The following is a 26,812-nucleotide window of genomic DNA, read 5'->3' on the forward strand; positions in this document are numbered from 1 at the left end:
AAAGTATTGGCCAACTTTTTTGTAGGGCGTCAAACAAATTAATTAAAAATGAAAAACGAATTTTTAAGAAAAATCGACAGGCCGTAGGTGCCTAAATTTTTCAGCGAAAAAAAAAAATTTCAAATCGTTCTAAAAAAATTATTTTCAGTTGCGGGAGTCAATTTCAGTCATTTTTGGTCAATATATATACCCCCGAAATCCTACGCACTTTTGAGAAAAAAATTCGAGAATGTGTGAAATTTTTCAACAAAATTAAAAAATTTCAAACCATTCTGAAAAAATTATTTTCGGTTGCAGGGGTCGATTACAATCATTTTTGGTCATTACACATTCCCCCGAAATCTTGGGCATTTCGGAGAAAAAAATTCAGTACGGGCGGAACTTTAAACGTTAATAATTTCTTAACGAAGCCTCCATCAACAAATTGGTATTCTTGTATTTTTCCCGATTTTGTCCTCTAGAAGTAGTGCAAGCCTACAGTGCTTCATTAAAATCAAAGTTAGAACGGCTACTACCATAATGGATGTGCGCGCAAGATGTAAATCATCAAAATCTGCAAAACTGTAAAAGGCAATTTTAAAAAATCGCATACCAATGGATTTGGAATAAAATGCTCGTCATTTTTTGTCATTATGAAAATTTCAATAAAATGAAAAATTGAGTTAATAAATTTTTTTTTGTTATAAACAAATTATATGTTTTAAAATTTTTTAACACCATGTTATTGTACATAAGAAACCATCAACCTCGCCCATTAACAATTTTTTTGTATGTCTTTCCGTTTTCGAGATAGCCGTTTCGAGCCAAAACTTCAAGGGGTGGTTTCACCCCTTAAACTCGAGTTACCGCAGCTAAAAAAAAATACGTGTCGATTATTTTTGGCTGCTTTATAAGTGTACAAAGTTTCATCAAAATCGAAGCCGGACCGTTCGCGATGGTTCCTTGTAAGTTGACAACGCTGGGAAGCAAGAAAGTCAGGCACATAACCCCATTGGATCTGTCATTTTCAATAGTTTCGGAAGCCGCCAAGGCGTATCCTTTCTTCAATTATTACTAATTCCTTCCGAGTAGTTTCAACGACGTCGCTATTGCTCGATGCTCCTCTCGTAATTCAATCTCCGTTTTCGGTACGCTGTCCCGCTAATCCATGGCTAAGAAATTTTTAATTGCAACTTCCTCGGACATTTTTCCATTGCATCGCGAACGACAGTGACTGGCTCCGATTTTCAATCACCGACAAATTTATCTCGCGGTGGGAAATCGAATTAAATTTTGTTCGTTACATTTCTCCAGACCCCTCTTTCGTACATAATTCGACCAGTGATAAACTAAAATTGGTGAACGCGTGGTGCCCGAAACAGCGATTAGGGTGTCATCTATAGAAGCTCGCTGGAGTTGAAGATTTGCTAGTTTCTATGGATCAAGAAGATTCCTTATTCGTTTCATCCATTTTATTCGATTTTTGTTATTTCGAAAAACAAAGAATTCATTCATTCTGTCTTTGGTTCTTAATGAACAAACATGTTAACCCTTCGCACTCCGAATTATATTTCAATTTTGTTACCAGCAGCTCCCAACAAAAAAAAAATTATTAACAATTATGTATAATTTGTAGTTTTATAATAAAAATTGACTATAGTGATATCTTAAAATGAAACACAATAAAATTCTTATGAAATAGCCTTATGGTATAAAAAAAAAAGTTATTTAATAATAAGAAAAGTTAATTTTTAGCTGGATAATAAAAATTGACTATAGTGATATTTTAAAATGAAATGACTCGATCGAGTTAAGTGTTTTATTTGAAATTTACCTGTTAAAATATCTGTTTTATTTACACTGTTGCTGCATTTTGTAACTTTCAAGATATCTCTTTGGTTTGGACTTGAAAAAATGTCGACTGGAACTCAACAAAGGAGTTCCTGAGATAAAAATTGATGTCGAATCACACTCGACATAGGAGTGCAAAGGGTTAACTTATTAACATAATAATTATATAATAAAATATTTCATTGACATATTAGTTTAATTTGGCATAGAGTCTGCCATAAACGTAAGAAGTAAAGCGAATTAAATAACAAAAGTTTTGTGTAACACGATAGTTATTATATCCGCCATAGTACATATATCGTTTCCAGCAGAGCGAATATGGAGGGAATTCGCACGAACGGAAATAACCTCGTTTATTGGTCGGACGATTTTCTTTATATTTTCGCGAATGGGCCAATAATCCGTCCACGAGACTTAGATATGAGACTGCTACCGTTTCTATGACACGTCGCGAGAAAGTAAAGGCCGACCTTTCGAAAGCCCTGTGGGAAATCGCTCGGAACAAATAACACCGTGACAGAAAAAAAGCGACGTTTACTTTGCCTGACCCGTGCTACGTGATCACTTATTTTGCTACACGGACATTTTCCATGGGAAATCAGAGCTCTTTTTCTTTTCACCTTTTGTCGTTTAGGTCGCCCAAGAAATTGAACTTGGACGGTTGAAATCTTCCGTCCCGTCGAGAAATCTCAGCTTCGATCGTCCACGAGATTTTCATCGATGATTAAAATCCTCCGAGCTGTCGTTATTCCCATTGTTCCACCGTTTGTGCGTACGATATGTTGGCAACAGTGATGAATAGTACCTTGGTTTAACCGTCCACATTGAACGCCACGCCACACGCAATTGAAAATAACATAACCTAAAATTTGTTGTAACTTCGATAAAATACATGAGTTCTATTCAAATTTATTTTCTCTGACGACTCACATTGAGAATTCATTTTTTTGTAGGTCCTTAAGAAAATTCTTGTCACCCATATGTGACGTGACGGATGACACAGTCACGGTTTTTCAAAAATAACTAGAAGGTTGTGACAACTATTTAATTCCCCATCTTCGGTAAGACCAACATTTCGTACTGAAAATTTCCAGCAATGTCAATGATAAAAGAAAACGAAACTAAGTCCTCCTTCTTGATCGAACGAAGCCGAAATAATACGCAGTCGGACAAACTGGCTAATTAATTAGAAAGGTGTACGGTAAATGAACGCGATAATTAGATCAATATCAAGTTTGTAACTTTCGCGGAGCCCCGAGCTATGACGAGATAATCGAGTGGAATCCGTCGGTAAATGGCTCGTTGGATCATCGAAGTAACTTCGGTAACTTCGGAAAACTACGCTTGCTTCGTTTACGCTCGGTTTTCGCTGAATTTCGCAAACGAGCATATTGCATTATGGAATAAATTTGATTTTCACTTATCGAACGCAATTAATGTTGGGGTTATTGGTGATATCGATCCCACTAAGCTGCATTCGATACTTCGTTACCAGAGCACATGCATAGGGGAGGATGAACTGAGATCACAGACGAGGTATAGGACTCGTATACAATAAGTAGACTTTACACCTTATAGACTTTCGTGGCCTCACAGACGAGGTATACGAGTAGACCTTTCACCTTATCGACATTCGTGGCCCAATCTGACTGCCATAACGACCTGAAAATTCGGAGCTGATTTTAACGTCCTCTTCCCATGGATGGCGGTCAGTTCAAAAACTATTCACTGAATTAGTGTTGATGGACAGACAGCTGTAGTGTGTGCATAAATACATGTGAATTGACTATGGAAGGGATTGAAATTCAATTTCTAAATCTGTTGGTAACGTTGTGAATGACACGAAAATGGTAATGGGGTTTCGAGACCCCATAAAAATGGGCCGAAAAAATACATTGGGTGAAAGATCTACTCGTATACCTCGTCTCTGACAATACTCTAGAATCATTGATGAATCAATGAGAATCAAAACTAACCTAGCGAAGAAGCTCTATATTTATGATGATCTATCAAAGCGGATCGCAGCCAATTTGCTAATATTATTTAGTTTTTAATTAATAATTGCAGTACCCAGCTAAGAGTGATACGATTATTAATTAAACGGTAAATAATATTACCCAGGTCTCACCACGTGGAGGTTGCTGCGAATGGAGACCCGCCATTAATAAAGATCTTCTGTGGCCAACGATCGTTGGTCGAAGAAGAGACAAACGAAAGTGCGACCAATGAAAGATGCACAACCAACGAAGAGAGGTGAAAGAGTTTCCAAAAGAATTTGTCTTCAAATAAAAATAACCTCGATGTCCTTGCAATTGATCTGTAATAGACCTAACCTAAAACAGAAACACATACCTATATTAGTATCATATTAAAGAAACTAAGCAATTAGTGAACTGATGTATCGAAGAATGTAGTGGAGTAAATGAGAATCTATTAGTTGGAGAAGCTACAAAATTTAGAAATAGTCATACCTAAAGAAATGTATAAAATAGACACATAATGGGACAGTGAAAATGGTAATAAATCACAAATCGAATTATTCATAAATATCGACAAAATAAAAATTATAATTAACCAACAAACAGAATAAAAATTCTGAATAATCGAAAAGTAATGACGATCTACCTAGATAACGATTCAACACATTTTATGCAACAAGTAATTTTTCATCAGGTAAAATTCTATTATCACATATGTAGTTAAAACGTCGAAACAACTCCACAAATAACGTCGAAAAGAAAGTACCAAACAATTGAACAAAGTATCTCTGTGAAATGTTACGAGAATTCGAGTAATAACACAAAATTGAAAATAATATTCCCATCGGTGTCAAAATTCACGGAATATTGTAGGAACAAATATGAAAATGAACCAACACGGTAGTTCATTGCCATTTTCACTCGATGTTGATGTCAAAAGTCGAAAAAGACGAGAGAAACATCCATAATAATGAATAGACAGACAAAATCCAATTGACACCGTACAATCAAATAAAAGAAACAAACAAATTTTGTACTAATACATATAAATATGTGGAATGGACTTACTACTTGTTGACACATAGTTACACGCGGTATTTCAGCACTGGTCAGTAGTGGTCAGCAGTGGTCAGTAGTGGTCAACAGTTCCCACGAGTTGTCACGAGTGGTAGTCTTGGTCACTAGTGGTCACTACTAGTCAGTATTGGTCCCCAGAGGTCGCCAGTAGTCAGTAGTGGCCCGTAGAAGTGGAGCGCATGCCTACGACGTTCCGTCACGTCCGCCAGCCCGGAGGAGAAAGAGAGGGAGAGAGAGTTCGTCACCGGCAGTTAGCCTCAGGCAGAAGAGTCAAAGGGGTGGGGAAGACCGTCCTTGGCGTGTTCACCAATCAATTAACAGTTAACCGTGCCTTTGACCGAAAAATGAATATTCTACGCAAAATGATATTAAAAACAATTATTTATACAACACACGCTATCGAGCATTATTTTAACTATTGCCTGATGTTAATTAACAATTATTGCATACAATAGGTATGAAAATATTGACAAATTCGAGGAGACTGAAAGTTCCTTTGAATTTCTGTCGAGAACCAAGGTCGTACATCACGTATTCAATTTCTTCGATCTTCTGTCCTTTATACGATACTTTCTTTTATATAAGTTTCCATCTTTCATTTCTTATCGGTAAATTGTACATGCGTCACTAAAATCGCAAAACGATATGTTACAACGCCCAACAAAACACACATTAATGCACACGAGGAGAAGTTGTGTATTTTGGATCGTAAATTTGGAAAATATTCAAGCATCGAGGGGTTTAATCTCGAAACATGCGAGAACAATTCTCGTGTCGGTCATTTGGAACGTTTTAAAAATATTAAAAAAATATTAATCGTTCTGGAAAAATTATTTTCGGTTGCAGGGGTCAATTAGAATTATTTTTGGTAATAGATATGTCCTTGAAATCCTACGCATTTTTGGAAAAAATATTCTCGTCGAGGTTACCCCAAGTAGGAATCGCGATTGTAAAAGAAATACACACGAGGTATACGAATAGACCGGTCACCTTATGGACTTTGATGATCCAATCAATCTGACTGCCACATCCTTGCGTATTTTAATAATCTTAATCAAGTGATGCTCAATTCTGGACTGTACAGCTTTCATTCCGTTAAAAAATAACACAATTTCTGTAATTTAATTTTCTGTCTCACTTCCTCTTGTGTTCATTTCTAAATCTGTTGGTAACGTCGCGAGTGACACGGAAATGGTAACGGAGTTTCGAGACCCCAGAGAAACGGGCCGAAAAAATACATTAGGCGAAAGGTCTACTCGTATATCTCGTCTGTGGTTGCATTCTCTCAGTCGTATGCAGGTTAAACACCATTCTAAGAGGGGCAGGTCGTGACATCTGAATGATGGAACGCGAACGAAAGAGTCGCAGCCAAGGATCCACGGCAGTTAAAACTCCGTGGCAATTATCCTCGTGTCTAATTAATTTTAATTGGCGTAAACATTAAATATCGGGTAGCAAGGGAGCGAAACACCGATGGAAACGAGCATGATAATAATGGGTCCACCCTGCGCGTTACCGTGGGTGTACTGTATATATTACCGTGCACGCCGCTTCGTGCTATTCAATCAATTATCGCGTAAATCCTGCGTACGTGTAATTAACGCGTTCGTAAATAACATAACTCGCTTCTCGTACGTTGTTATTATTATTCCCTGGAAACGGATAATGAGATGACATTAATTTTTTTTAATGCCTGTACCGGGAGGCCACATGTCTGGACTTATCATCAGGCATTTTGTTCTGGGTTTTTCTCAGGTGGTGGTGCCGAAGAGGGCGGCTCTTTTGCTCGACCAGCTGATGGTCGCGCTGCAGAATGTCGTCGACAATCAAGGCAGAGGCGAACTTAGTGGCAGTAGATCATTTTCGAGATCTTCGGGGCCTCATCTACCGGCCAGCGACTCGCAGATCGTCTCGTCGGCGGACGAGGAAACTGTGAAGGTTATTAACGTGTATTTTACGTGTAACGTGAATCTGATTGTAGCACCTAGCGGATTATTCCGAGACTAAAAATTCTAGTTAAAATTCTAGCAAGAAAGGGGGCTGAGTTGGACCACCCTCTTCTTATTATAGTGTTCTGAAAAAAACAAGTCGAACACGTTATTATATGAGAAAGGGGTTAACATTGCCTTCTGTCGTTAATTTCAGATGGACCTTCAGCGACGCGGACAATCGAAAGGACGGATTTACTGGCGCTGCTACTTTAACGCCGTGACGTGCTTCAAAAGAAAGTGATAACGTGCTGGCGTCTAATCAGCCTCACCGTCTTAATATCGCCTCGCCCCACCCCGCCAGTCGCAACGTGGTCGAAATTCCTTGCGTGCTTTACCCGATCAGAACACAAGAGAAATAAATCACGAAACAAAGACAAAACTTAGACCCTAAATCCAACTTGATGATTCTGCCTTTCCTCACGGGTCGGGATCACCGCTTGTCCTACTTATTCTAACCTCTTTTAACACTACTTTACCCGTTACAAGCATCGACGACCGCGAGAGCAATGGATATACGAATCACTGTGTCAAATATTTGTCTCTCTGGCTTATTAAGCGATCGGCATACAAGTATCGATTAAACGTATATACCTACTCGAAGCGTAATCAAGCAAGACGAAACCCAGTGTGCTCGTTCAATTGGTTCTAAAATCAAACGATCCCTTATCGACAAATGATATCCCAATAGATTCCAATCCGACGTTTCCCAAACCTGTCACCGATTCGCGTGGAAGGTAAGTTATTTTAAGGATGTCGTATGCACGTCGATATACGTTATCGATTGCTCCGTTGACGATATCCAACATATCGCTGGTCTTGATATTACTATATCAAATAAAGTGATTATTCAAATTACTAGTTGTATACAGAGGGAGGTGCTTTTATTCAGGACGCACGTAACATCGACAGAACGTTGCAACACAACGAAACAAATATTATAAATCGCCATTGACGAAGTCTGATCTAAGGATTGGATCGCTAGGTGGAGTCGCGTGATTTCATTGCTACGGATAGCCTTTCCAGGCACAACACCAATTCGCAGTGTTTGGTGTGCGGAAACATGTCCACGCCGATGGCTTTCACAGGCACCAAAGGTTCACCGACGTATTGCTTCGACGTGGGTCTGGCCAGATCCACCAAATTTCTTGCAGCAGCTCCAGGATCGCAGGATACGTACACCAGCCTCGATAACTTGTTAGCTTTGCGTAAAGTTAGCAACGCTCGCTGGTCTGAAATAGTCCCGGATCGTACAATCGAAATATTATCACTATTGCTAACATCAACAGAAGATGACCCTTTGAGAGCAAAGAAAGTATTTGATATCCAGTTTCAGATCATCATCAAATTTACAACATTTGAATATACAAACAATATAAGTATAACATTGTTAATGCTAATATCCCTTTAAATATTGAATTTTTATTAACGAGATCTTACGAAGTCCGGCCCGCGGAGGATCAACGACAGCGATAATGTCGGGCTTCGTGGTCCGCCGAATGACCGGCGACAAGATGTCCTCCGCTTTTCCAACGAAAAACTCACAGTTCGTCACGTTATTCGCGATAACATTTTCCCGGGCATCTTTAATAGCATCCTCGACTATCTCCAGTCCGAACACTTCGCCGCAATGCTGAAACGACTCGCGTTTAACATTTATTTATTCAAATAAACGGGAATATCCCATTAATCGCAACAATACGCTATAATTAAATTGCCAGTTAGCATCCAGAACGGATAATAGTCTGGTTAGGCGACCATGCTACGCCCACGTGTTAGGAGGAATCTAATAACCTCAATCCTGTTACTCGCATCTAAATAGAACTTTACTTTTACGTACCTCTCACGAGATTAACTATACCTTTGAAAATACAAGTCCAATCGTCCCTGTACCACAGCAAATATCAAGCAACGCGGTATCCTCGGTAGGTTTTGCCAAGTCAATGGCTGCTTTGTACAATACCTCGGCGCCCAGCGTGTTCACTTGAAAGAACGCTTGCGGAGAAACTTGAAATTTCATGCCCAGTAGCGTCTCCTCTATGTATTTTGTTCCACTGATATGATAAAGATTGTCTCCGCTCTCCCCGTCTATGCTTCTAAGTGAGAATGAAAAAGTTGATCGAACCGGAACGAGGCTACTCCCGACTCTTGAATTTTACTTTTGGACGAATCTTACTTTTTACTCATCGTTTGAAAATACAAAGATGTTACGTGCGCCTCGGCGCCTTTACCCGTCTCGAAAAAATCTTTCAGCTGCGATCTTAATTCCTTCAGTCTTTCCGCGCTCAAGTCCTGAGGATGCATTCCCACTATTACCATTAAATTGTCGGAACGAGTAGTTCTAACGGTGACCTGTCTCCAGTACCCGCTATGATCGACCGGTTGAAAAGGTTTCAATTCAGAGTTTTGTATGAATTCTTCGAGTACCTAGAATTTACTTAATACAAAAAAAGAAATCTAAAAGGTATGACCAAATCGAAGGAAGTTCTCTATAAAAAGAAAACTCACTTTAGCGACAATTTTCATTTTAGTAGGGATGTGGCACAAGTCGTCTATCGGCCCTACCGCCGTGGAACCCGCCGCGTAACTAGATAATCTAAATCCTACTACAACTTTGTCTTCCTTGCTACTCATACCTACATTGCATCGATTTTATATTAATAGTTGAGGTTAAAATTTATTTTCGAGATAAATAGACTTAACAAAGAATTACCAACTGTAAATTCACACTTGTTTCTGTATTCTGTGATCGTGTCTATACTAAGAATAGGGAGCAATTCGCACGGCAATCCTTCGTATTTATCCTTCTGATACTTTAACCAATCTTGGAGATCACCTTTGCTCTCTTTTAGCATTTGTCTGCAGATAGTTACTAGAATAGATCTCATATCTTTTTGTTTCAGCTCTAACTGAAAATATATCGTACAGCCCTTAGCCTTTGTATTTCTATTATATCAGACCACCGGAAAAGTTTTGATATAATTATCTTACTTGGCTCTCGTAAGGTGTATTCCACAATGGTATTGTAGTTGCCTTGACTCTATCTGCTTCTGATATACTCTGATCAAATTCGTCTGTTTTTAAACGCTTATTTGCACTTTGCTGTTCCAACCTTCGTTTTATAAATGGATCTGGTACAGGTTTTGCGATCTATTTTACAAAGTGAAACCTATCGATTACAGTCGGTCCTCAACATGCATGATTTTAGAGCGTTTTGTAACCCGAGGACGTGCTTTAAAAAATACAAAATAACAATATACCTGAGCACGGAGCTTACAGTTTTTCCATACAGTCCCATTTAATTTTTCTATGGCTTTTTGACGGCCTTCTTCGCTTTTGAATGATACGTAAAGCCACCCACTGCCACGTTTCGGTGGCTTCACCTTTCGCGACTCCAATTCAAGCTTCTCGTTCAGAAACTTCTTAAACTCGCCTATTCCATAGTATTTTGGCAAACCGCGTATCTCAATTTTATATTTCTCCGACGTGAAATCATCTCTGTCGAGGTACGCGTAAGGATTTTTCTCGGTTTCCGCGGTCTCGGTCGTAGCCATTGCTTTCAAATTTTATTTTAACTATATAACTACACACGCGGATCGCCTACCTAATCATATTAAACTTTCACAATAAATGAAAATAGTCGAACTTAAGGCACGTGTCTTTACGTCTGTCTATCATTAAAATCCACGTGTTGTTTTTTATGTTTATGTCAGGTTAGATTATAACCACCTCTAACCTGACCTGATCGTACAAGCACAGAAGCTCACGTACACGGGACTGTTGCGCGTCCGGCGGCGTATTTCCGAAACTTCGTAGGGAATTCGGCGGGGAACGCTGCCCGTGGAGTGCTAAGGCACTCTGCTCCTTGGACGCGGGAGTTTCAAACGGAGATCGATAGATAAGGAAAATAATAAATGGATACAACGATTTGAACACACGTAAATAGTACTTTAATTAACTCAATAAAGGAATATAAAACAAAACAACCAAGATTTCGCTGGAATTCTTATAACCCGTTCGTACACTTCCGCTCTCTCGATTCAATATGCTTCTCTCTTTGCCGATTCAACTCTATTAACTAACTCAAATAATACAAGTACGATCTCGCTTAAGTTACAATGCTACGTCCGTTCACTTTCGATCTCCGGATTCAAGTGTCGCTCTGCCGTTCGGACGAGGCCCAGCCCACACGTAGGCCCCTCCAGATCGTCCCTTCCTTTATTCGGGCCGGGCGCAAAACTCTCGCACGCGCGTTCCTCGGCACACCCCCCGATCCCTCGAGAACGGTCCTCGCGGCACGTGGCCGTTATCGGCTTTTGCACGCAGCTCGTTTCCGGCAATCGATAGCGCACGGCCCAAGTTCCTGGAATTACACACCTAGGAGAAAGGATCAAAGGGGAGCTCACGACTATCCAAACATCCGTCTCCAATAAATTATAGGCTAATCTATGACCCGAAGTGAAGTCATTAAAAGAATCTCTAACTACTTTTAAACCGTAGAATTGGCGCGGACTCCACTTTGTCTTCCTTTCCTATTACATTCGTGTAATCTGATTTAAACCTCGCGCCCCCCAGAGCTTCTGCTACACGGCGCCAGGCGGCGACCGCAACAGGACTGAACGTCCATCACTGCTTTAAGCACCAATCTGCCGGTTGGTAACACTGTGCACGATATATATCGATAAATATCGATATTTATAATGTTTACATTGTTTAATGCGATCATAAATGATATTTTATTTAAATTCATATACTAATTATGATGTCTTTGAACAATATATCTGAAACCATCGATAGTATTATTCGATGAACATCGATGTATGTTTTTTATATGTATCCCTAGGCTTAAACCGACCCTAACCTAATTTGACTAATGTAATCGTAACAAAAATGATCGAAAAGATTTTGTTTTCGACAAGGTTGATTGTCAAATTGAAGGTATACAAAATTTGTAAACTATAGAAGCATTCAAATTAATGTTAATATTAATGAGCGAACAAATGTTTATCAGAAATTTTTATAATTTTACGAAAACGAACTGCTATCAGAAATGTCGTCCGTTGTTATTGTTATTCCTATTTAAAATTCGTTAGCTTGGAAATCAATTTTACGAAAGCATGATGCGTTATGTAATATTTAATTTATAACGTTCTAAATATTAAGTATCTAATACATTAAATTCGTTTATTGTTTTATTATTACAGAAGTATTACCTACATTGTTTCTTTATTTAACTTACTATGAGCCAGCAAGCCAAAAGTTGTTATTTAAAGAGTAATGATAAAGCATTACTGACAGTATATTTACCGCATCAAGAACCAGTCATTGTAGGTCGCTGTCCAGAAACAAACATTACAGATACACAGTGCTCCAGACAACAAGGTAAATATTTCTTGTTTTATTTCATACCTTTAATTGTTAATCTAATCATATAATTTTTACACAGTGAGATTATATGCAGATTATCAGGAGTATAAAGTCTCCATTCAACAGCTTGGCAAAAGACCATGCGGATTCAATGGTTTCAAGACGCGTAAAGATAATAAATTTATAGGCAAACACGAGGATTGCTTGGAAATTTTGTATGGAAAATATGTGTATCAAATAGAATTTAATCCTCCACCTTCCAAAACTCTTTTATTGGAGAAAAGAGTTAGAGAATCAGAAATAAATAACGAAATTGAACAAGGTGCTCGCAAAGTGGCAAAATTGGAAATGGATGATATAAATACAAGTTGCAAGGAAGGAACAGAGGAAGGTGAAACACAAGAGGAGAAAAAACAGACAAATAATAGCGACGGTATATTGAAATTCTTAAAGAGGGGTAATGCAAGTTCTGACCAGTCGGAAGACAAAGCTAACGAAGATTCAGATAATGGCCAACACATATGGGAAAGTACAGGAAGCGAAGAAGTATTAATGTACACTATGCAAGGGGTACTAGGACGTTCAAAGGTAATTCAAGGAAACATTATTCATAAGCGAATTTATGTAATAATTGTTTGGATATATTGATTTTTAGGTAGCAGCATATGATATGGATGGAACATTGATAACAACACGTTCTGGATTAGTATTTCCAAAAAATTACGATGATTGGCAACTTTTATATCCCAGTGTATCAGGTAAATTGAAGAAGCTTCACAGTAGTGGCTACAAAATAGTGATTTTCACTAATCAAAAGGGGATCGGAATTGGAAAACTAAGCGTTAAATGTTTTAAGAAGAAAATCGAAAATATAACGCGAAGGATAGGTGTTCCGATGCAGGTACATTTTGCTTTTCATAGATTGCAATAAATAATTTTTTTTTTGTTTTTTATGTATGTATAGTAATTCGTTTGTAGGTTTTTATAGCTACTGGAAGTAACATCTACAGAAAGCCAGCAATTGGTATGTGGCAAAAACTGGAAGAAGTAGGTATCTCAATTAATTAATTTATACGAGGCGCGTCTAAAAAGTAACGAGATTAAACTCATTGCTCGAAATCTGACATCTCCATTTTCGACAATGGTCTCAGTATTTTAGACACGCTTTGAAAAAAAATCATCACCGTAAATGATATCGATGCCACAGTATTTCTTTTAAAGAACAATGACTCTGTATCCATCGATAAAGACGATTCTTTTTACGTCGGAGATGCGGCTGGACGACCGAAAAATTGGGCACCAGGGAAAAAGAAAGATCACTCGTTGGTGGACAGATTGCTAGCATTAAATTTAGGCTTGCAGTTTCACACACCGGAAGAACATTTTCTTGGACACAAAGAGGCACCTTATGCATTGCCCACATTTAATCCGAAAAGTTTAACAACTGCCGAGATATGTTTAAGAGATAATATAACTTCGAGTATTCAAGAGGTATTTGAAACATTAATCCTTTCAAAACGGCGAGCTTGAAACACGAACGTACACTTTACCGAAAATAGAGCGTTACATTTGATCGAATCTATAAATGTAGTACAGCTATTTATTTATTGTTTTAGGTAATTGTAATGGTTGGATGTCCTGCATCAGGCAAATCACATTTTGTGAAAAATTACCTGAATAATTATGCACACGTTAACAGAGACACCCTTGGAAGCTGGCAAAAATGCATTAGTGCAATGGAAAAACATATAATTGAAAAAAAGAGTGTGGTCGTGGATAATACTAATCCAGATACCGTGTCGAGACAAAGGTATATTGAATTGGCAAAAAAATACGGAGTTTCTGTAAGGTGTTTCGTTATGTCAACAACCTTGGAGCATGCAAAACATAATAACAAGGTAAGAAAACACTAATCTAAACTCTTATTTTTTTTAATGCAATAGTATATGTGCAATTAATGATTGCATAATTTAAAAAAAGATCCGATAGCTAGTAACGGAGTTATGACCTGAAAGAATCGCATAGTTGTCACTTTGTATGCTGAACATTACGTATACCGCTAATTCTAATGAACATGTTTATTTGTAGTTCCGACGATTAACAGATTCTACTCACGTTCAAGTTACCGAAGTGGTTATTAATAGTTACGTGTGAGTAGAGTAAAAATCATAAAATCCAATATGTTGAAATTCGGATACAATTTACGTTGCTACTTTTCTTTTTAGGAAAAATTATCAACCACCTAGCTTGGACGAAGGTTTCACAGAAATCCTTACGATTGATTTCGTTCCAAAGTTCTCGAAAGAAGAACACCGGCAACTTTACGAAATGTATTTGCTCGAAAATTAAAAATACTCGCTTACGCTTTACAATGGAAGATATTTTTTTTTGTGTTGATAAACATACTTCAGCAGAACATGCTGGTTTACGCTCAAACTTTGTAAAAGACATTAATTTTAAATTATCATTTGTACGAACTCTAAGTTTTTAATAAATTTGTGTGAAAATAGTACATAACCTTTTTCTCCGAACTTCATACAAATCAGAATGAGAAGGACCGATGTCCACGCACTTTCTAGTGACAATGTTCTTTCACTTTCTCTTGTTCCCCTTCAAATATGGCGTCACTCTATCTCTGTTACACTTTTATGTCCCTACCATCATAAATAAATTTATATTCGGAGGAAATAAAATGTTATCTCTGATTTTTATCCTTAGTTTATTATTCGAATAAAATTTTATGAAATTCCTTGAATCTTGTCTATATATTGTTGCAATGTTTTGAAAATATATGGCAGACATACGTTGTGCATAACTTTTCTGTTGAAGATCATGATCTAAACTGCATAAACGTTGGAAGCATATTTGACATAACTGTTTATAACCTATACAAAAATATTGGGAAACATAACCTCTAAAAAACCGCATGGTTTAGTTCACTTCGTCGATAAAATAAACAATCAGTAGAAAATACTCTTTGAGAGTAATTATGATTGATAGAAAATGTCGCGACTGATAGTAAAGAATTTGCCAAAGAAAGTGAGTAATAACATTAATGTAATGTCAGAACGAGTAAAAATTATTAATTTGTTGTAATAATAGATTCCAGATACTAAGTTGAAGGAAGTGTTTAGCCAGAAAGGTTTGGTAACTGATGTGCAATTGAAATACACGAAGGATGGAAAATTCCGTCGATTTGCTTTTATCGGATTTAAAACAGAAGAGCAGGCTATTGCTGCCAAAGATTATTTTGATAATACCTGTATCGACACTTGCAAAATATCCATAGAGCAGTGCGCAAGTCTAGGTATTCCATAATGTTTAATACATTAAGGTTGTGTGAAAGTAACAGGTTGAATTTAATTTGTTTAATCTCATAGGGGATTCTTCTAAACCCAGGTCATGGAGTAAATATGCACCTGACAGTTCAAAAAATATAGCAAGCAACGAGGATTCTATAGATACACCAGACACTGAATTGTTAAAGAAAACAGCAAAAGATGAAAAAAAGAAAGAAAAGAAAGAAAAGAAAGCCAAGAAAAGTAAAAAACAAACAGAACTAAACGAAGAAATCAAAGAAGCATTGGAAAAAGTAAACTTATGTGTTATGATTAATTCTTTTATATGGTTATTATTTCCAGTCTAATGTTTATTCAACTTAATTTGAATTTAGCATAAGGATGACCCATTATTCATAGAATTCCTTGAAAGCCACACAGCAAACAAAACTGTATGGAAGAATGATACTCTACTAACAGCTATTCAAAGTAAGGAGCATAGTGACGCTGAGGATAATGATAAAGAGGCTAGTAATAAAGATGATAGTGAAAAAGAAGAAGCTGAAAAGCAAAAACTTGCAGACAAAGTCATATCTGATTTAGAGGTGAATAGAAATTTATGTACTTCATAAATATGCTACCTACAAACCAGCGTAGTAATGTAGTAACATTTGTTTTTCGGTGCAGTATATGGAAACGCTGAAAACAAAAGATCACAATACAAAGAAGAAGAAGGATTCAGTTGAGAAGAAAGCATCAAAAGGTGGCCCTGTAAAATTCTTCACTGTGAAACTTAGGGGTCTGGGATACAATCATAAGAAAAAGGACGTCAAATTTTTTTTCCGTCCGTTGAAAGCAAAATCGATACGAGTGCCGCCAAAAATCAAGGGCATAGCTTACGTTGGTTTTAAAACCGAGCAACATCTGAAGAAAGCATTATTGAAAGATAAATGTTTTTTAGGTAATAACAAATAAAATGTTATTTTCTAATGTCCCTTTAAATTATGTTGACACTTTTTCATAGGTGGAAAGCAAATATTTGTAACGAAATACGAAGCGAAAGATGAAGAATCTAGTGGGGTACAGAACGAGAACAATCCTAATGTTAGGTGGAAAAAGCAAGAAGAGGCGCTAAAAGACGAAGAGAGCATAGCAGAGTCTGGAAGAATGTTCATCCGAAATCTGTCTTACACCACAACGGAAGACGATATGCGAAAGCTATTCGAAAAGTACGGTGCGTGCCCTTTCTCATAAAACTTTTTTTACGGGGGTTCTGTTCACTTTTTTAAATACAAAATAGTACAAATTGTAGAAGTTACTTAATTGTCTCAAAAAAACGGGTCAGAAAGCATATCGTTCGGTAAGAATACAGTTATGGCCCGAGCTAAAAAAAAATGGAACATCTCAATTAAAATAAGAAATATTGTATTGCATGAGAAATCGAACTAACTCCATCAAATGAGGCTTAAAGTTAATCATACTATATGAATTATTGGGATAAAAAAAAAAAGTTAACAAAAATATCGTTAAATAACATCGTCATTTTGATCGATCAGGTCCTTTAACCGAATTGAATCTACCCGTGGACAAACTAACCAGGAAACCAAAAGGATTCGGCACGGTGACATTTTTAATGACCGAGCACGCGGTGAAGGCGTACGGCGAATTAGACGGTACGATCGTGAACGGCAGAATGCTACACCTTCTTCCTGGAAAAGCAAAATTCGATCCCATGGAGCAACTCGACGAGCAGGGATTGACTTATAAACAGAAGAAGGAGTTGAAGGTCAAAGCGACAGCGGGATCCGCGCACAACTGGAATACACTGTTCCTCGGTCAGAACGCTGTAGCGGACGCTATTGCGGCTACTTATAATACAACGAAGGAGAAGGTGCTGGAAGATGGAACGAAAGGTTTGAGTGCTGCGGTGAAACTGGCGCTTGGAGAAACGCAATTGGTGCAGGATACCAAGAATTTCTTGGAGGAAAATGGCGTCTGTTTGGACGCGTTCGATCGACCGGCGGCCAAACGATCGAAAACGGTGATACTCGTGAAAAATTTGCCTGCTGCCACGCCTGCGCGTGAGATCCGCCAGTTGTTCGCGCAGCACGGCGAGTTAGGTAGGCTCGTGATGCCGCCCGCGGGTATCACCGCGTTGGTGGAATTCTTGGAACCGTCAGAAGCGCGGAAAGCATTCACAAAATTAGCATACAGCAAATACAAACACTTGCCGCTTTATCTGGAATGGGCGCCCGACAATAGTTTCACGACTCCTCTCGTCGAGAGAAAAAAAAAAAAGGACGCCCGAGCGAACGAGAAAAAGGAGGGAAAGGAAATTGCAGAGGCGCCAGACCAATCTGTAGAACGTTTGGAGATTGTAAACGACACTAAGAAAACTGAGAAAGAAGAAAGCGAGGACGAGGACGAGCCTGAACCAGACACGACTCTTTTCGTGAAAAATATTAACTTCTCGACTACGGACGAGCAATTAAAATCGGTATTTATTATACTATTAAGCACGAAAACAACCGGTCTGTTTACTGTTCTGATCGAATGGATAATATATTCTCTTAATGTTTCAGTATTTCAGCAAATGCGGTCGCCTTCATTATGCCACAGTCGCAACGAAGAAGGATCCAAAGAATCCTGGTAGCAAGTTATCCATGGGTTATGGATTCGTACGTTACAAAACAAAGGCCGATGCAGATCGTGCACTGAAAGTGTTACAAATGACTGTGCTGGAAGGAAAGACTTTAGAGCTAAAACGTTCCGAACGGACGTTAACGTATGTCTATAATTTCGCCTGTGATTCAATTTCTTGAACCAATTCTACGTAAACGGAAATTATTATTCGTTCGAATGCGCAGGACCGACGTTAAGTCTGCGAAGAAAACATCCAACGTCACGGCTCGAACGGGCACGAAGATCCTCATACGAAACATACCGTTCGAGGCGACTGTCCAGGAGATCACTGAACTTTTCAAGTACGTGTTCTCAAGGAAAATACAAGTTAAATTCAAATTTTAATTCATCATGTTCGAATTCGTAGAGCATTTGGGGAACTGAAAGCAGTGAGGCTACCGAAGAAATTAATTGGCGTTGAGAAACACAGAGGATTCGCGTTCGTGGAGTTCTATACAAAAAGCGAGGCCAAGGTACCTGCTTATGGAGCCGAAAGAACAATTGAATTAACCGTTTCTTAATTGCTATTCGTTTGTCCGCAGAAAGCATTTAAAGCCCTGTGTCAAAGTACCCACTTGTACGGTCGAAGGTTAGTGCTGGAATGGGCTCAAACCGAAGAGGACTTGGAAGATATTAGAAAAAGAACTGCTAAGCATTTCGTTTACGAAGGTAACCATACTCAAACGATTACTGCACATTTCTTACGTTTATCGTGTGATTATTGTTAAATGTATTATCTCTTTGCAGAGGAACCGACGAAGAAGAACAAAAAGGCTACGATAAGCCCGGAAGACGTTGGCTTGGAAGCAGAATGAGTTATTTCGTCGACCATTTGTATAATTGACTGTTTATAAGACGACTTTGTACATAGTGTTCGCGCACGACGTACAGAATAAACTATAAATTCATGGAACAACCGCGATGCTATCGCGCGCGTTTCCGTTCGAGCGTTGGCATCGGTACAAGTCGACGGAAAGTTAAAAAGTTGTTTCCGACTCGCGATGGCGTGCAACCGATATTGACCTTCGCGTCACGTCGAAACTTTTTCTTCGGTCTCACTTTTCTCGAAAATGTTTAGGATTTCTACGTGCACCGTGTCACGGTTACTAATTGCATGTATTTGGGTTCTGATACTATTGAGTCGATCCCTATCGCGTGCCAATGAACATCGTGTACTCAGCATTGATCGTCGACCCACGTTCCGGCTGATTTAATTGCAGCCTCGAGAGCGGCTGTTGCACCACGTTTCGATACAAGAATGCGTCTCGACGTCACGATTCCAGTTTAAGGCGCTCGCGGTACACGAAATCTCTATAAAAACATTACTACTTTGAATAAAAATAAGGTTTTCACGCGCCACTGACATGTATTTATAGAATAAAGGGAATTGAAGAAATTTCGTCCTCGAATTCCACGTTATTCTTTTATCTATAGGCGTTCCACCTCCGATTCCTGTTTCCTTTTTAATATTCAGTATCTGGGCAGCGCTGTGCGAAATCTTGGAATAATAAAATGTTTGATATCAATGCTGATCAAACGTTTTCATATTACCATTTTTATCTGTACGATCTTGTGAAGTAATGTTCGAAGAACGTAAGGACGATCTTTTCTTTTTCTTTCTTAATTCAACACATTTTCTATTCATTTTTTTTTTGCATCTCTTTACAATGGACAGAATTGCATCAATGATTTCACGCCTTATTCGCCCGGCGACTATTTCTAACGACATTGTCATGTAGTATCCATTTCTCATTGCCAGTGAGAATCGGGCCAAGCCACGTTTTCCTCTCGAAATAACGAGGAATCGTTAACTAGAGGAAGCACTCGTTTTCCTTGCATAGCTACAATTTTCCGATCTTCGTCAAGCGATACAAGTTTCATTAAATTGGTTAGAGGGGATCAAAAACATAACCTATTTTAAAACTGTCGAACAATGTTTCAAGTACAAAGTTGTGAAACGTGGTCCGTACAATCTGATGTAAGCTTTTCCCAAGTGAACACATAGGGGGCGCACGAAGGTCAACTTTATTTTCTCAAATGCGACTGGCGTACCCCTCCTTCCTTGCACAAAACTATTCAACCTGGAAAATCCTATGTTATTTCTACGTTATTGTTATTATAATTCTACATTCTACGATAATAAGAAAGTCCACCGTCGACTCTGAACATTCGAGTGGATTTGTAAACCCGACAGAATCCGGGGAAAAAATGTTAAGGAGCGCCGTCTGATTTGCATACATTCCCGGAGGCTCGTGGCAGAAATGAATTCGCGATGTCTGAAAATATGACTGCGCGTTATCAATATTGAAAGGAGCTGGCTTTGGCTGCGGGGCCCCGGGAAGAAATGTTTTCCTTTCACCTACGGTCGAAGGAGAAGCGCGTACGAGGTGGTTCGTATAGAGAGGGGACGAACAGGGGGATGGAGATGAAGGTGGAGGTGGAGACGACCCATGAAAGTAACAGTGCCTTCTCCACCTTCTGTTCAGGACTCAGTCTCATTCCCCTTGTCCTGGGGAACGGTTACGCTCGCGGGTCCAACAGTGTTTCTTCTCGGTGTCGTCGTCCAGGTACAAGGTCGCGGGTGCACCGGAAACGTGCACGGTGAAAACGAGAACTCGTGTCTATGCAAGCATAGTGCGCGATGTGCTCGACCTGACGAGATCGCCAGCGGAAACAATCGACAACAGGCTCGGTGTCGCGGAACAACGAGAAAATGGACTGGGTAAGACATTTTTATGCTGTTATCCGCTGTTAACCCTCGGACAGTCAGTGTTGCTTCGCGCGTCGATGCATCGTCGGTGTTACAAAGCTCTTTGGGGTCTGTGATCATCCGAAGATCATAAACATATAATCTGCCCCCCTGACCGTTTCACACCCAGTGTAAAGCACCCGCAATTACTAGCCTCCTCTAATCCGTATAATCAAAGAAGAGTACTTGAACGACCTAATCTCGAATCTAAGTATCATTGCATGTAGAGGCGTTTTCTCTTGGATTTTTTCTATTTAGTTTGAGTTTACAAAATTCCAATTCGACCATTTGCAACAGATTTGATTACAATTCACTTGTATCTCATGATTTATACAGGGTGTTCGGCCACCACTGGGAAAAATTTTAATGAGAGATTCTAGAGGACAAAATAATATTAATTTTTTGACTGAGGGTTCGTTAAATTTTTATTAAAAAATTAAATTAAAAAATTTCAAATCATTCTGAAAAAATTATTTTTTGTTGCGGAGGTCAATTGCAATCATTTTTGGTCAACAGACATACCCCCGAAATCCTGCCCACTTTCGAGAAAAAAATTTCGAATAAATGTAAAATATTTCGACAAAATTAGAACATTTCAAATCGTTCTGGAAAAATTATTTTCGGTTGCGGAGATCAATTACAATCGTTTTTGGTGAACAGACATACCCCCGAAATCCTGCCCACTTTCGAGAAAAAAATTTCGAATAGATGTGAAATTTTTCGACAAAATTAGAACATTTCAAATCGTTCTGGAAAAATTATTTTCGGTTGCGAGGGTTAATTACAATCATTTTTGGTGAATAAACACACCCATGAAATCCTGCGCATTTTCGAGAAAAAAATTCAGCACGGGCGGAACTTTAAACGTTAATAATTTTTTAACGAATTCTCCATCAACAAATTGGTATTTTTAATTTTGAACACCCTGTATATCTTCAGTTATGTATCATTATTTACAATTAAAATTATCTTTTCAAGCACTCTCAAACTATCGTAGAAAAATGCGTCGATCCGATAATAGATGGTTTTAGAAATATTTGTTTTTGTAAAACATTCGAAGATTTCCAACGAAAAGTTCAATTAGTATATTTAACGAACGATGTCAGAGCGTAGGTAACTTTCTCGTTAGAAAGATAAATGATAATGAAGGTTGTCTATTTTTTCGATGCACATCTAACTAGAGATGGTTATATTTTTTTCGAGATATTAGTGCAATAAAAATTATTACCTGAATTATACAATCAAATTATGCATCGCATAAAACAAACAGCTGATCCATCGAATGAATTATTACACAAAGTCTAGTATTCGAATAAACTCTTCCCCTTCTTTGTACCTAACCTTCAATTTTCATGGTAGATTGGTTCCGTAAAAGTTCCCTATAAATCACGAACAAATTCCATACTTTATGTCCCAATATGAAACGTACAAATTACTTTTATATGTATTACCCATTATTTCTGTACACAAAACATTATATATTTATGTAAACATACAATAAACTTACGAAAGTGACATTTTATTTTGTACCTTCTTCACGTTTCCACGGAAAAACAATTTTTTTATTCTTATTGGGATGAATATCGCTTATATTGCATTAATTATTTACACAAAGTCTTGCAACATTTTTTTCACTAGTGTAAACCAATCGAATGATAGAAATATATTTAACTTGTATTTGGCGCCTGACCGCCATATTGAATAATTTTGAGTTCCTTTGTTTTCTCGCGTAAGCGGTGTAACACGAGTCTGTAATAAATCTGTATTATCGTCTGCTTCGATTAATACGCGTGGAATCTGACTACCGTGTAAATCAAAAGTTAGATGTAATTCTAAACGTGGATATCGAGTGCAAATTGCCAATTCAACGTTCACTTTCCGACGCTTTTAAGCTTTGATCGTCCTTGTCGCGTGATATCGCGATATCCAGCTTTTGCAAGATGATATTCAAACGATTGATACCCTTACCCGAAAATAAGAGTCGATAAATAAGAAACACGGATCACGAATTTCAATCGATTGAACATTGCGCAACCCACCCAGATCGTTGATCGATGCGGCTTTCTCTGTACCTTATCCGATCGATTTTTAACACTAGCTTGATTTTGCCCGGTTCTAGCGATGGAATTTAAAGCATTTCTTTATGGTCTTAAAAATTTCAAATCATTTCAAAAGCTGAGATTCAAACAGCCCCATGCTATCTGGTTCCGAACATTTTTTAAGGTTAGAGACGTGACGTTACAGGTGGTCGAGATACGAAACGGCCTATTGCTCGTAGAAAAAGTATCGAAATAAACGAAATCCTGCTTTGCATTCAGGATTCTCGTAAAAACAACGAAACCGCGCTTAAATATTCGAGTCTCGTATGGAATATTCGGGGACGAGATTTTCTCGTTTCGTTGTTCGCGAGATCCCTGACAACTCTACTCGTGCGTAGTCAGAGTATTCGAGGGCGAGATCTGCATGCGTATCGAATACCTGGGAACATTTGTCGGCTTCCTGTCAGCGGGGGAGGGAGAGGAAATCTACCGGTTATTCGAGATTTACCGCTGTCTCGGGCTGCACGCTCCGCTTCAAGTAGCTGCGACAAGCAAAGAAGGAGCGAACGCGTGTAGCAATTCGAGATTGCAAAACTGTCGAGGTCGCGACGGTTCTCGCCCGTTTCCACCGCGGACGCCAGGATACCTCCCTGTTTTGCGATCCCTGTTCGATAATCCTGCATTTCAGTCGTGAACTGAAACGATGGTGCCCTGAGACACGATTAACTTTCCACGAATCACCTCGCAACACCCCTTCTACTCAGCGTCTCGAGCTCAACGAAACTTGACCCAGCAAAAAAAGTACAGAATCGATAAATAGAAAGAAAGCGAGACACGTGGCGGGACAAATGGGGTACTTATTTAAATATAGTATATTATATTACAGAATAAATAATTGGACAAAATTCTGACCACGACGGAGAAAGGAAAAGATCATGGTCGTCGGTAGTTCGGGTGTCGAAACTTATTTATCTGGTAGAAAATCTAATGAATTCTAGAACCATGCACGGAAATCATTTTTGAATCGTCGAAAGGTTAGGGACGCTCCGACAGGTGTTCGTGATATTTACACAATTAGAAATTAAAGTGCCGCCATCGGCTCGAGTTCAATGGGAAATAAATTGTGCAACGTAGAAGGAACCGGGACACGAAATTTGTACTACAGTTAATCCTGTAACATCGAAATCATCGCTTTCACAACGTATAAAAAAATCATGATTCGACAAACTTTGCTAAGAATCATGAATACGTTTATATATCTACGATCTTTTCAGAGTCAGGATGACTCAATACGAAGCAGGATATATTTATAACATGGTCTTTTCCGTTTACCGAATAAAGACACAATTTTAGAGTCGATATTTCTACATAAATATCTCTAAACTATTAACCGGCACATGTTTTGAACACCTGCGCCATCTGGCTGTTCTATTTATGCTAAGAACGCTTCTGCTCGAGCAACGGATGATTCATTGGCTCGAATTTCTTATTGAAATGACATGAAAGTGTATAATTATGATTATTATGTATAATTATGATCTTGTAATACCGAACGCAACACTAAATTCCTAACTACTTTCACGGTATTGGAAAGCTAAATGGTGTGCAAATGTCAAGAATATATTAACATAATAGTTATTGCAGGGAGAAAGATCAATCCTGGTAGAAATTGCTTCTACCGAATCAGACGTTTTACTAATCGACGGTACTATGTTCCCATTAATTCGAGATTGATTTCTCTTTCTCCTCGCAATAGAACATAACCTTCAATTGGTGACGCGATATCAAAATGATACGATGAATAATATTTTTGTTGTTAAATATAACAACATAAAATTAGAAAACGCTGACCTCACAGGGACTTACCAATCGCGTTATTAATGTCACTGTGTAACGACCTTCGTGGCTCTTCAAGATGAAGGAACGCGTGAAGGGAAAATGTAAAACGATGGCAACAAACTGGAAGGACGGACAATAAGAGAGACACGAAAGAACGAGAAAAGCGAAAAAGCTGTTGAACGGAGTAAGGAAGGTCACCGGTTAACCTTTCGGGTCGAGACACGTCGGCTGATCTTCCATCGTTCTTTCCTTAATCGTCGATTGTGACTCCGCCTTTCGGCGCAGAAAGCAACCGTTTTCGATAACGAAAGTAAATACATACATACGTTTCAGAGCGCCATTTACCAACGATCGGGTCAAGAGACTGACAAAGTGGTTATTTTGGGAGTGAGGAGGGGGTTGGTATTTCTTCGATCGTGTCAGGTATACCTCGTCTGTGGTGTCACCTCACAGGATCTCTCGATCCTGTTTTATGATCTTGTCGCAATTTGCATTGCCGATATCTCCCAGCTTGGACCGGATTCCACGGATCCTGTTCGAGTGCTTCGATCACTTACGATGGGGCAGAAATCCTTTTAGTCAAAATAAAATAGACAAAATAGATGACTAAAAAAAATGTGTATACAGGGTGTTCGACCTGGGAAAAAATTTAATGGGAGATTCTAGGGGTCAAAATAAGACGAAAATCAAGAATACTAATTTGTTGATTGAGGCTTCGTTTAAAAGTTATTAACGTTTAAAACTGTAAGACTGTCGGTACGTCAGTAAGTAGAGTTTCTCATGCTGAATGAGAACCACTATCACGCGCGCGCAGCTGTTCGCAGATTGCCGGTCAACAAGTGGAACTTTAAACATTAATAACTTTTTAACGAAGCCTCCATCAACAAATTGGTATTTTTGATTTTCGTCTTATTTTGGTCTCCAGAATCTCCCATTAAAATTTTTTTAGATTATTTTACCGTTTAAAATTCTGGCGTCGAACGCGAAACAGGAAATCGCGAAACGAAAGGGAGAAGCGACGGAAGATAAAAAAGCTAAAGTACGACCGTCGGGGGCCATTATCTTCGAGCGACTGCGGGCTCCGTTGAGATTCCCGCGGTCAATTAGGAACAACAAAGAGGATTTAATTAGTAACGGTGATCGTTCCATTAGTTTCCGAGTAAACAGACCGAGAGTACGGTCGTTGCGCGCTCGAAGCGAATTCCGTGAAAAGTAAAAGTGACCGAGCCTCGGTGGATTTATCCGCCGGCGAGGGATCGAGGCGATCTTACTTTCGATCTCGGGTTTCGCCGCGATGCGAACGGGCTCCATTTACACTCGGAATTCTCCGACGGACGGTTTTTAAAGCCAGTACACTGCACGCTCCTAATGGGAATTTCAATGCCCAAATGTCGCACGGCGTGACAAAACTGAAGTCCGAAATTCACAGCTTATTGTATCTTAAAATCTTAATACAATTTGTCTGAATATTTTTTCCAATGTAAATATTTAAATTTTATACCGTTAACGAATTAGAAGTGTCGGTACGTTGCAATGCACAGAAGGCTTGTAATTAAAATAGTTCGCTGCTGCCGTTCTATATCGAGGCCTATCGGGTTACTAATTGCAGCAGATCACGAGCCTTTCAGGGACAAACGGAGGCCTCTGGTCGAGAAAGGAGTCCGAAGAAGTCAGGTTCCGTCAGTGGAACGGGCAGCCCTCGTTCCAATGACGCACGAATCACCCTGTTCACCTTTCCAGCTGGTTCATCCAGGTACCAGATTCTGGTCATTCACGGTCACGTTAAAATTAACTGGCTTTCCTTCATTGTTATTGTTCCGCTCGCGTGTGCTTAAAATAGCGCGACAGACCCTCCCGTTGTCTTTTGCTCTCGACCTTTACCGGTTGCACGTTCCTTTCGTATACGTGTTTTCGTCTTTAAAATGCTGGAATTTACCTGGAAATTTACTTCCTTTCTGTAATAAAAATATCTAATCAAAAGTCT

The 26,812-nt window shown here is 38.8% G+C and overlaps 4 protein-coding genes across 5 annotated transcripts in view; 3 read left to right on the forward strand and 1 right to left on the reverse strand.

Annotated features, from left to right (window-relative positions):
* LOC122397314 overlaps positions 1-7,349 on the forward strand; it is a 34,648-nt gene extending 27,299 nt beyond the window's left edge. The window contains exons 2-3 of the mRNA XM_043396426.1: positions 6,642-6,824; positions 7,032-7,349. Of these exons, the coding sequence (XP_043252361.1) occupies positions 6,642-6,824; positions 7,032-7,118 (270 nt within the window). The 3' untranslated portion in view covers positions 7,119-7,349. The remainder of the gene's footprint in view (positions 1-6,641; positions 6,825-7,031) is intronic.
* A 406-nt stretch (positions 7,350-7,755) lies between these two features.
* On the reverse strand, positions 7,756-10,611 carry LOC122397202 (tRNA (uracil-5-)-methyltransferase homolog A). Its single transcript, XM_043396200.1, has 8 exons — positions 10,135-10,611; positions 9,866-10,024; positions 9,588-9,783; positions 9,383-9,510; positions 9,051-9,301; positions 8,736-8,970; positions 8,315-8,507; positions 7,756-8,106 (listed from the first exon to the last, which is right to left on the reverse strand). The coding sequence occupies exons 1-8, from the start codon at positions 10,426-10,428 to the stop codon at positions 7,856-7,858; spliced, it is 1,707 nt and encodes a 568-aa protein (XP_043252135.1). The 5' UTR covers positions 10,429-10,611; the 3' UTR covers positions 7,756-7,855.
* Positions 10,612-11,600: 989 nt separating this feature from the next.
* On the forward strand, positions 11,601-14,814 carry LOC122397245 (uncharacterized protein F21D5.5). 2 transcript variants are annotated; one of them, XM_043396285.1, is made up of 9 exons: positions 11,601-11,812; positions 12,079-12,256; positions 12,321-12,829; positions 12,897-13,142; positions 13,220-13,288; positions 13,463-13,732; positions 13,858-14,139; positions 14,330-14,391; positions 14,467-14,814. In XM_043396285.1, the coding sequence occupies exons 2-9, from the start codon at positions 12,115-12,117 to the stop codon at positions 14,588-14,590; spliced, it is 1,704 nt and encodes a 567-aa protein (XP_043252220.1). In that variant the 5' UTR covers positions 11,601-11,812; positions 12,079-12,114; the 3' UTR covers positions 14,591-14,814. The 2 variants fall into 2 exon arrangements, with proteins under 2 accessions (XP_043252220.1, XP_043252221.1); XM_043396286.1 differs by having other exon boundaries at positions 12,336-12,829.
* A 346-nt stretch (positions 14,815-15,160) lies between these two features.
* On the forward strand, positions 15,161-19,552 carry LOC122397191 (probable RNA-binding protein 19). Its single transcript, XM_043396172.1, has 12 exons — positions 15,161-15,280; positions 15,344-15,548; positions 15,622-15,833; positions 15,915-16,124; positions 16,207-16,480; positions 16,544-16,753; positions 17,076-18,016; positions 18,102-18,304; positions 18,387-18,503; positions 18,569-18,674; positions 18,744-18,870; positions 18,949-19,552. Exons 1-12 carry the CDS (start codon positions 15,245-15,247, stop codon positions 19,014-19,016), a joined length of 2,709 nt encoding a protein of 902 aa, XP_043252107.1. The 5' UTR covers positions 15,161-15,244; the 3' UTR covers positions 19,017-19,552.
* Positions 19,553-26,812: the final 7,260 nt, after the last annotated feature.

Source organism: Colletes gigas, unplaced genomic scaffold (assembly GCF_013123115.1).
Source record: "Colletes gigas isolate AHSC1104 unplaced genomic scaffold, ASM1312311v1 Colletes_gigas_Sc00009, whole genome shotgun sequence".
NCBI lineage: Eukaryota > Metazoa > Arthropoda > Insecta > Hymenoptera > Colletidae > Colletes > Colletes gigas.

Excerpts from the sequence above, each read along its gene's own strand:
- LOC122397202 (XM_043396200.1), bottom strand. The coding sequence starts at position 10,428 with ATGGCTACGACCGAGACCGCGGAAACCGAGAAAAATCCTTACGCGTAC. Across the intron at positions 8,508-8,735 it reads TTGGACTTGTATTTTCAAAG|CATTGCGGCGAAGTGTTCGG; the intron begins GTATAGTTAATC and ends GAGTCGTTTCAG. Across the intron at positions 8,107-8,314 it reads TCCTCCGCGGGCCGGACTTC|ACCAGCGAGCGTTGCTAACT; the intron begins GTAAGATCTCGT and ends GGACTATTTCAG.
- LOC122397245 (XM_043396285.1), top strand. The coding sequence starts at position 12,115 with ATGAGCCAGCAAGCCAAAAGTTGTTATTTAAAGAGTAATGATAAAGCA. Across the intron at positions 13,143-13,219 it reads GGATAGGTGTTCCGATGCAG|GTTTTTATAGCTACTGGAAG; the intron begins GTACATTTTGCT and ends ATTCGTTTGTAG. Across the intron at positions 14,140-14,329 it reads ATGCAAAACATAATAACAAG|TTCCGACGATTAACAGATTC; the intron begins GTAAGAAAACAC and ends GTTTATTTGTAG.
- LOC122397191 (XM_043396172.1), top strand. The coding sequence starts at position 15,245 with ATGTCGCGACTGATAGTAAAGAATTTGCCAAAGAAA. Across the intron at positions 16,125-16,206 it reads AAGTCATATCTGATTTAGAG|TATATGGAAACGCTGAAAAC; the intron begins GTGAATAGAAAT and ends TTTTCGGTGCAG. Across the intron at positions 18,305-18,386 it reads CGTTCCGAACGGACGTTAAC|GACCGACGTTAAGTCTGCGA; the intron begins GTATGTCTATAA and ends TCGAATGCGCAG.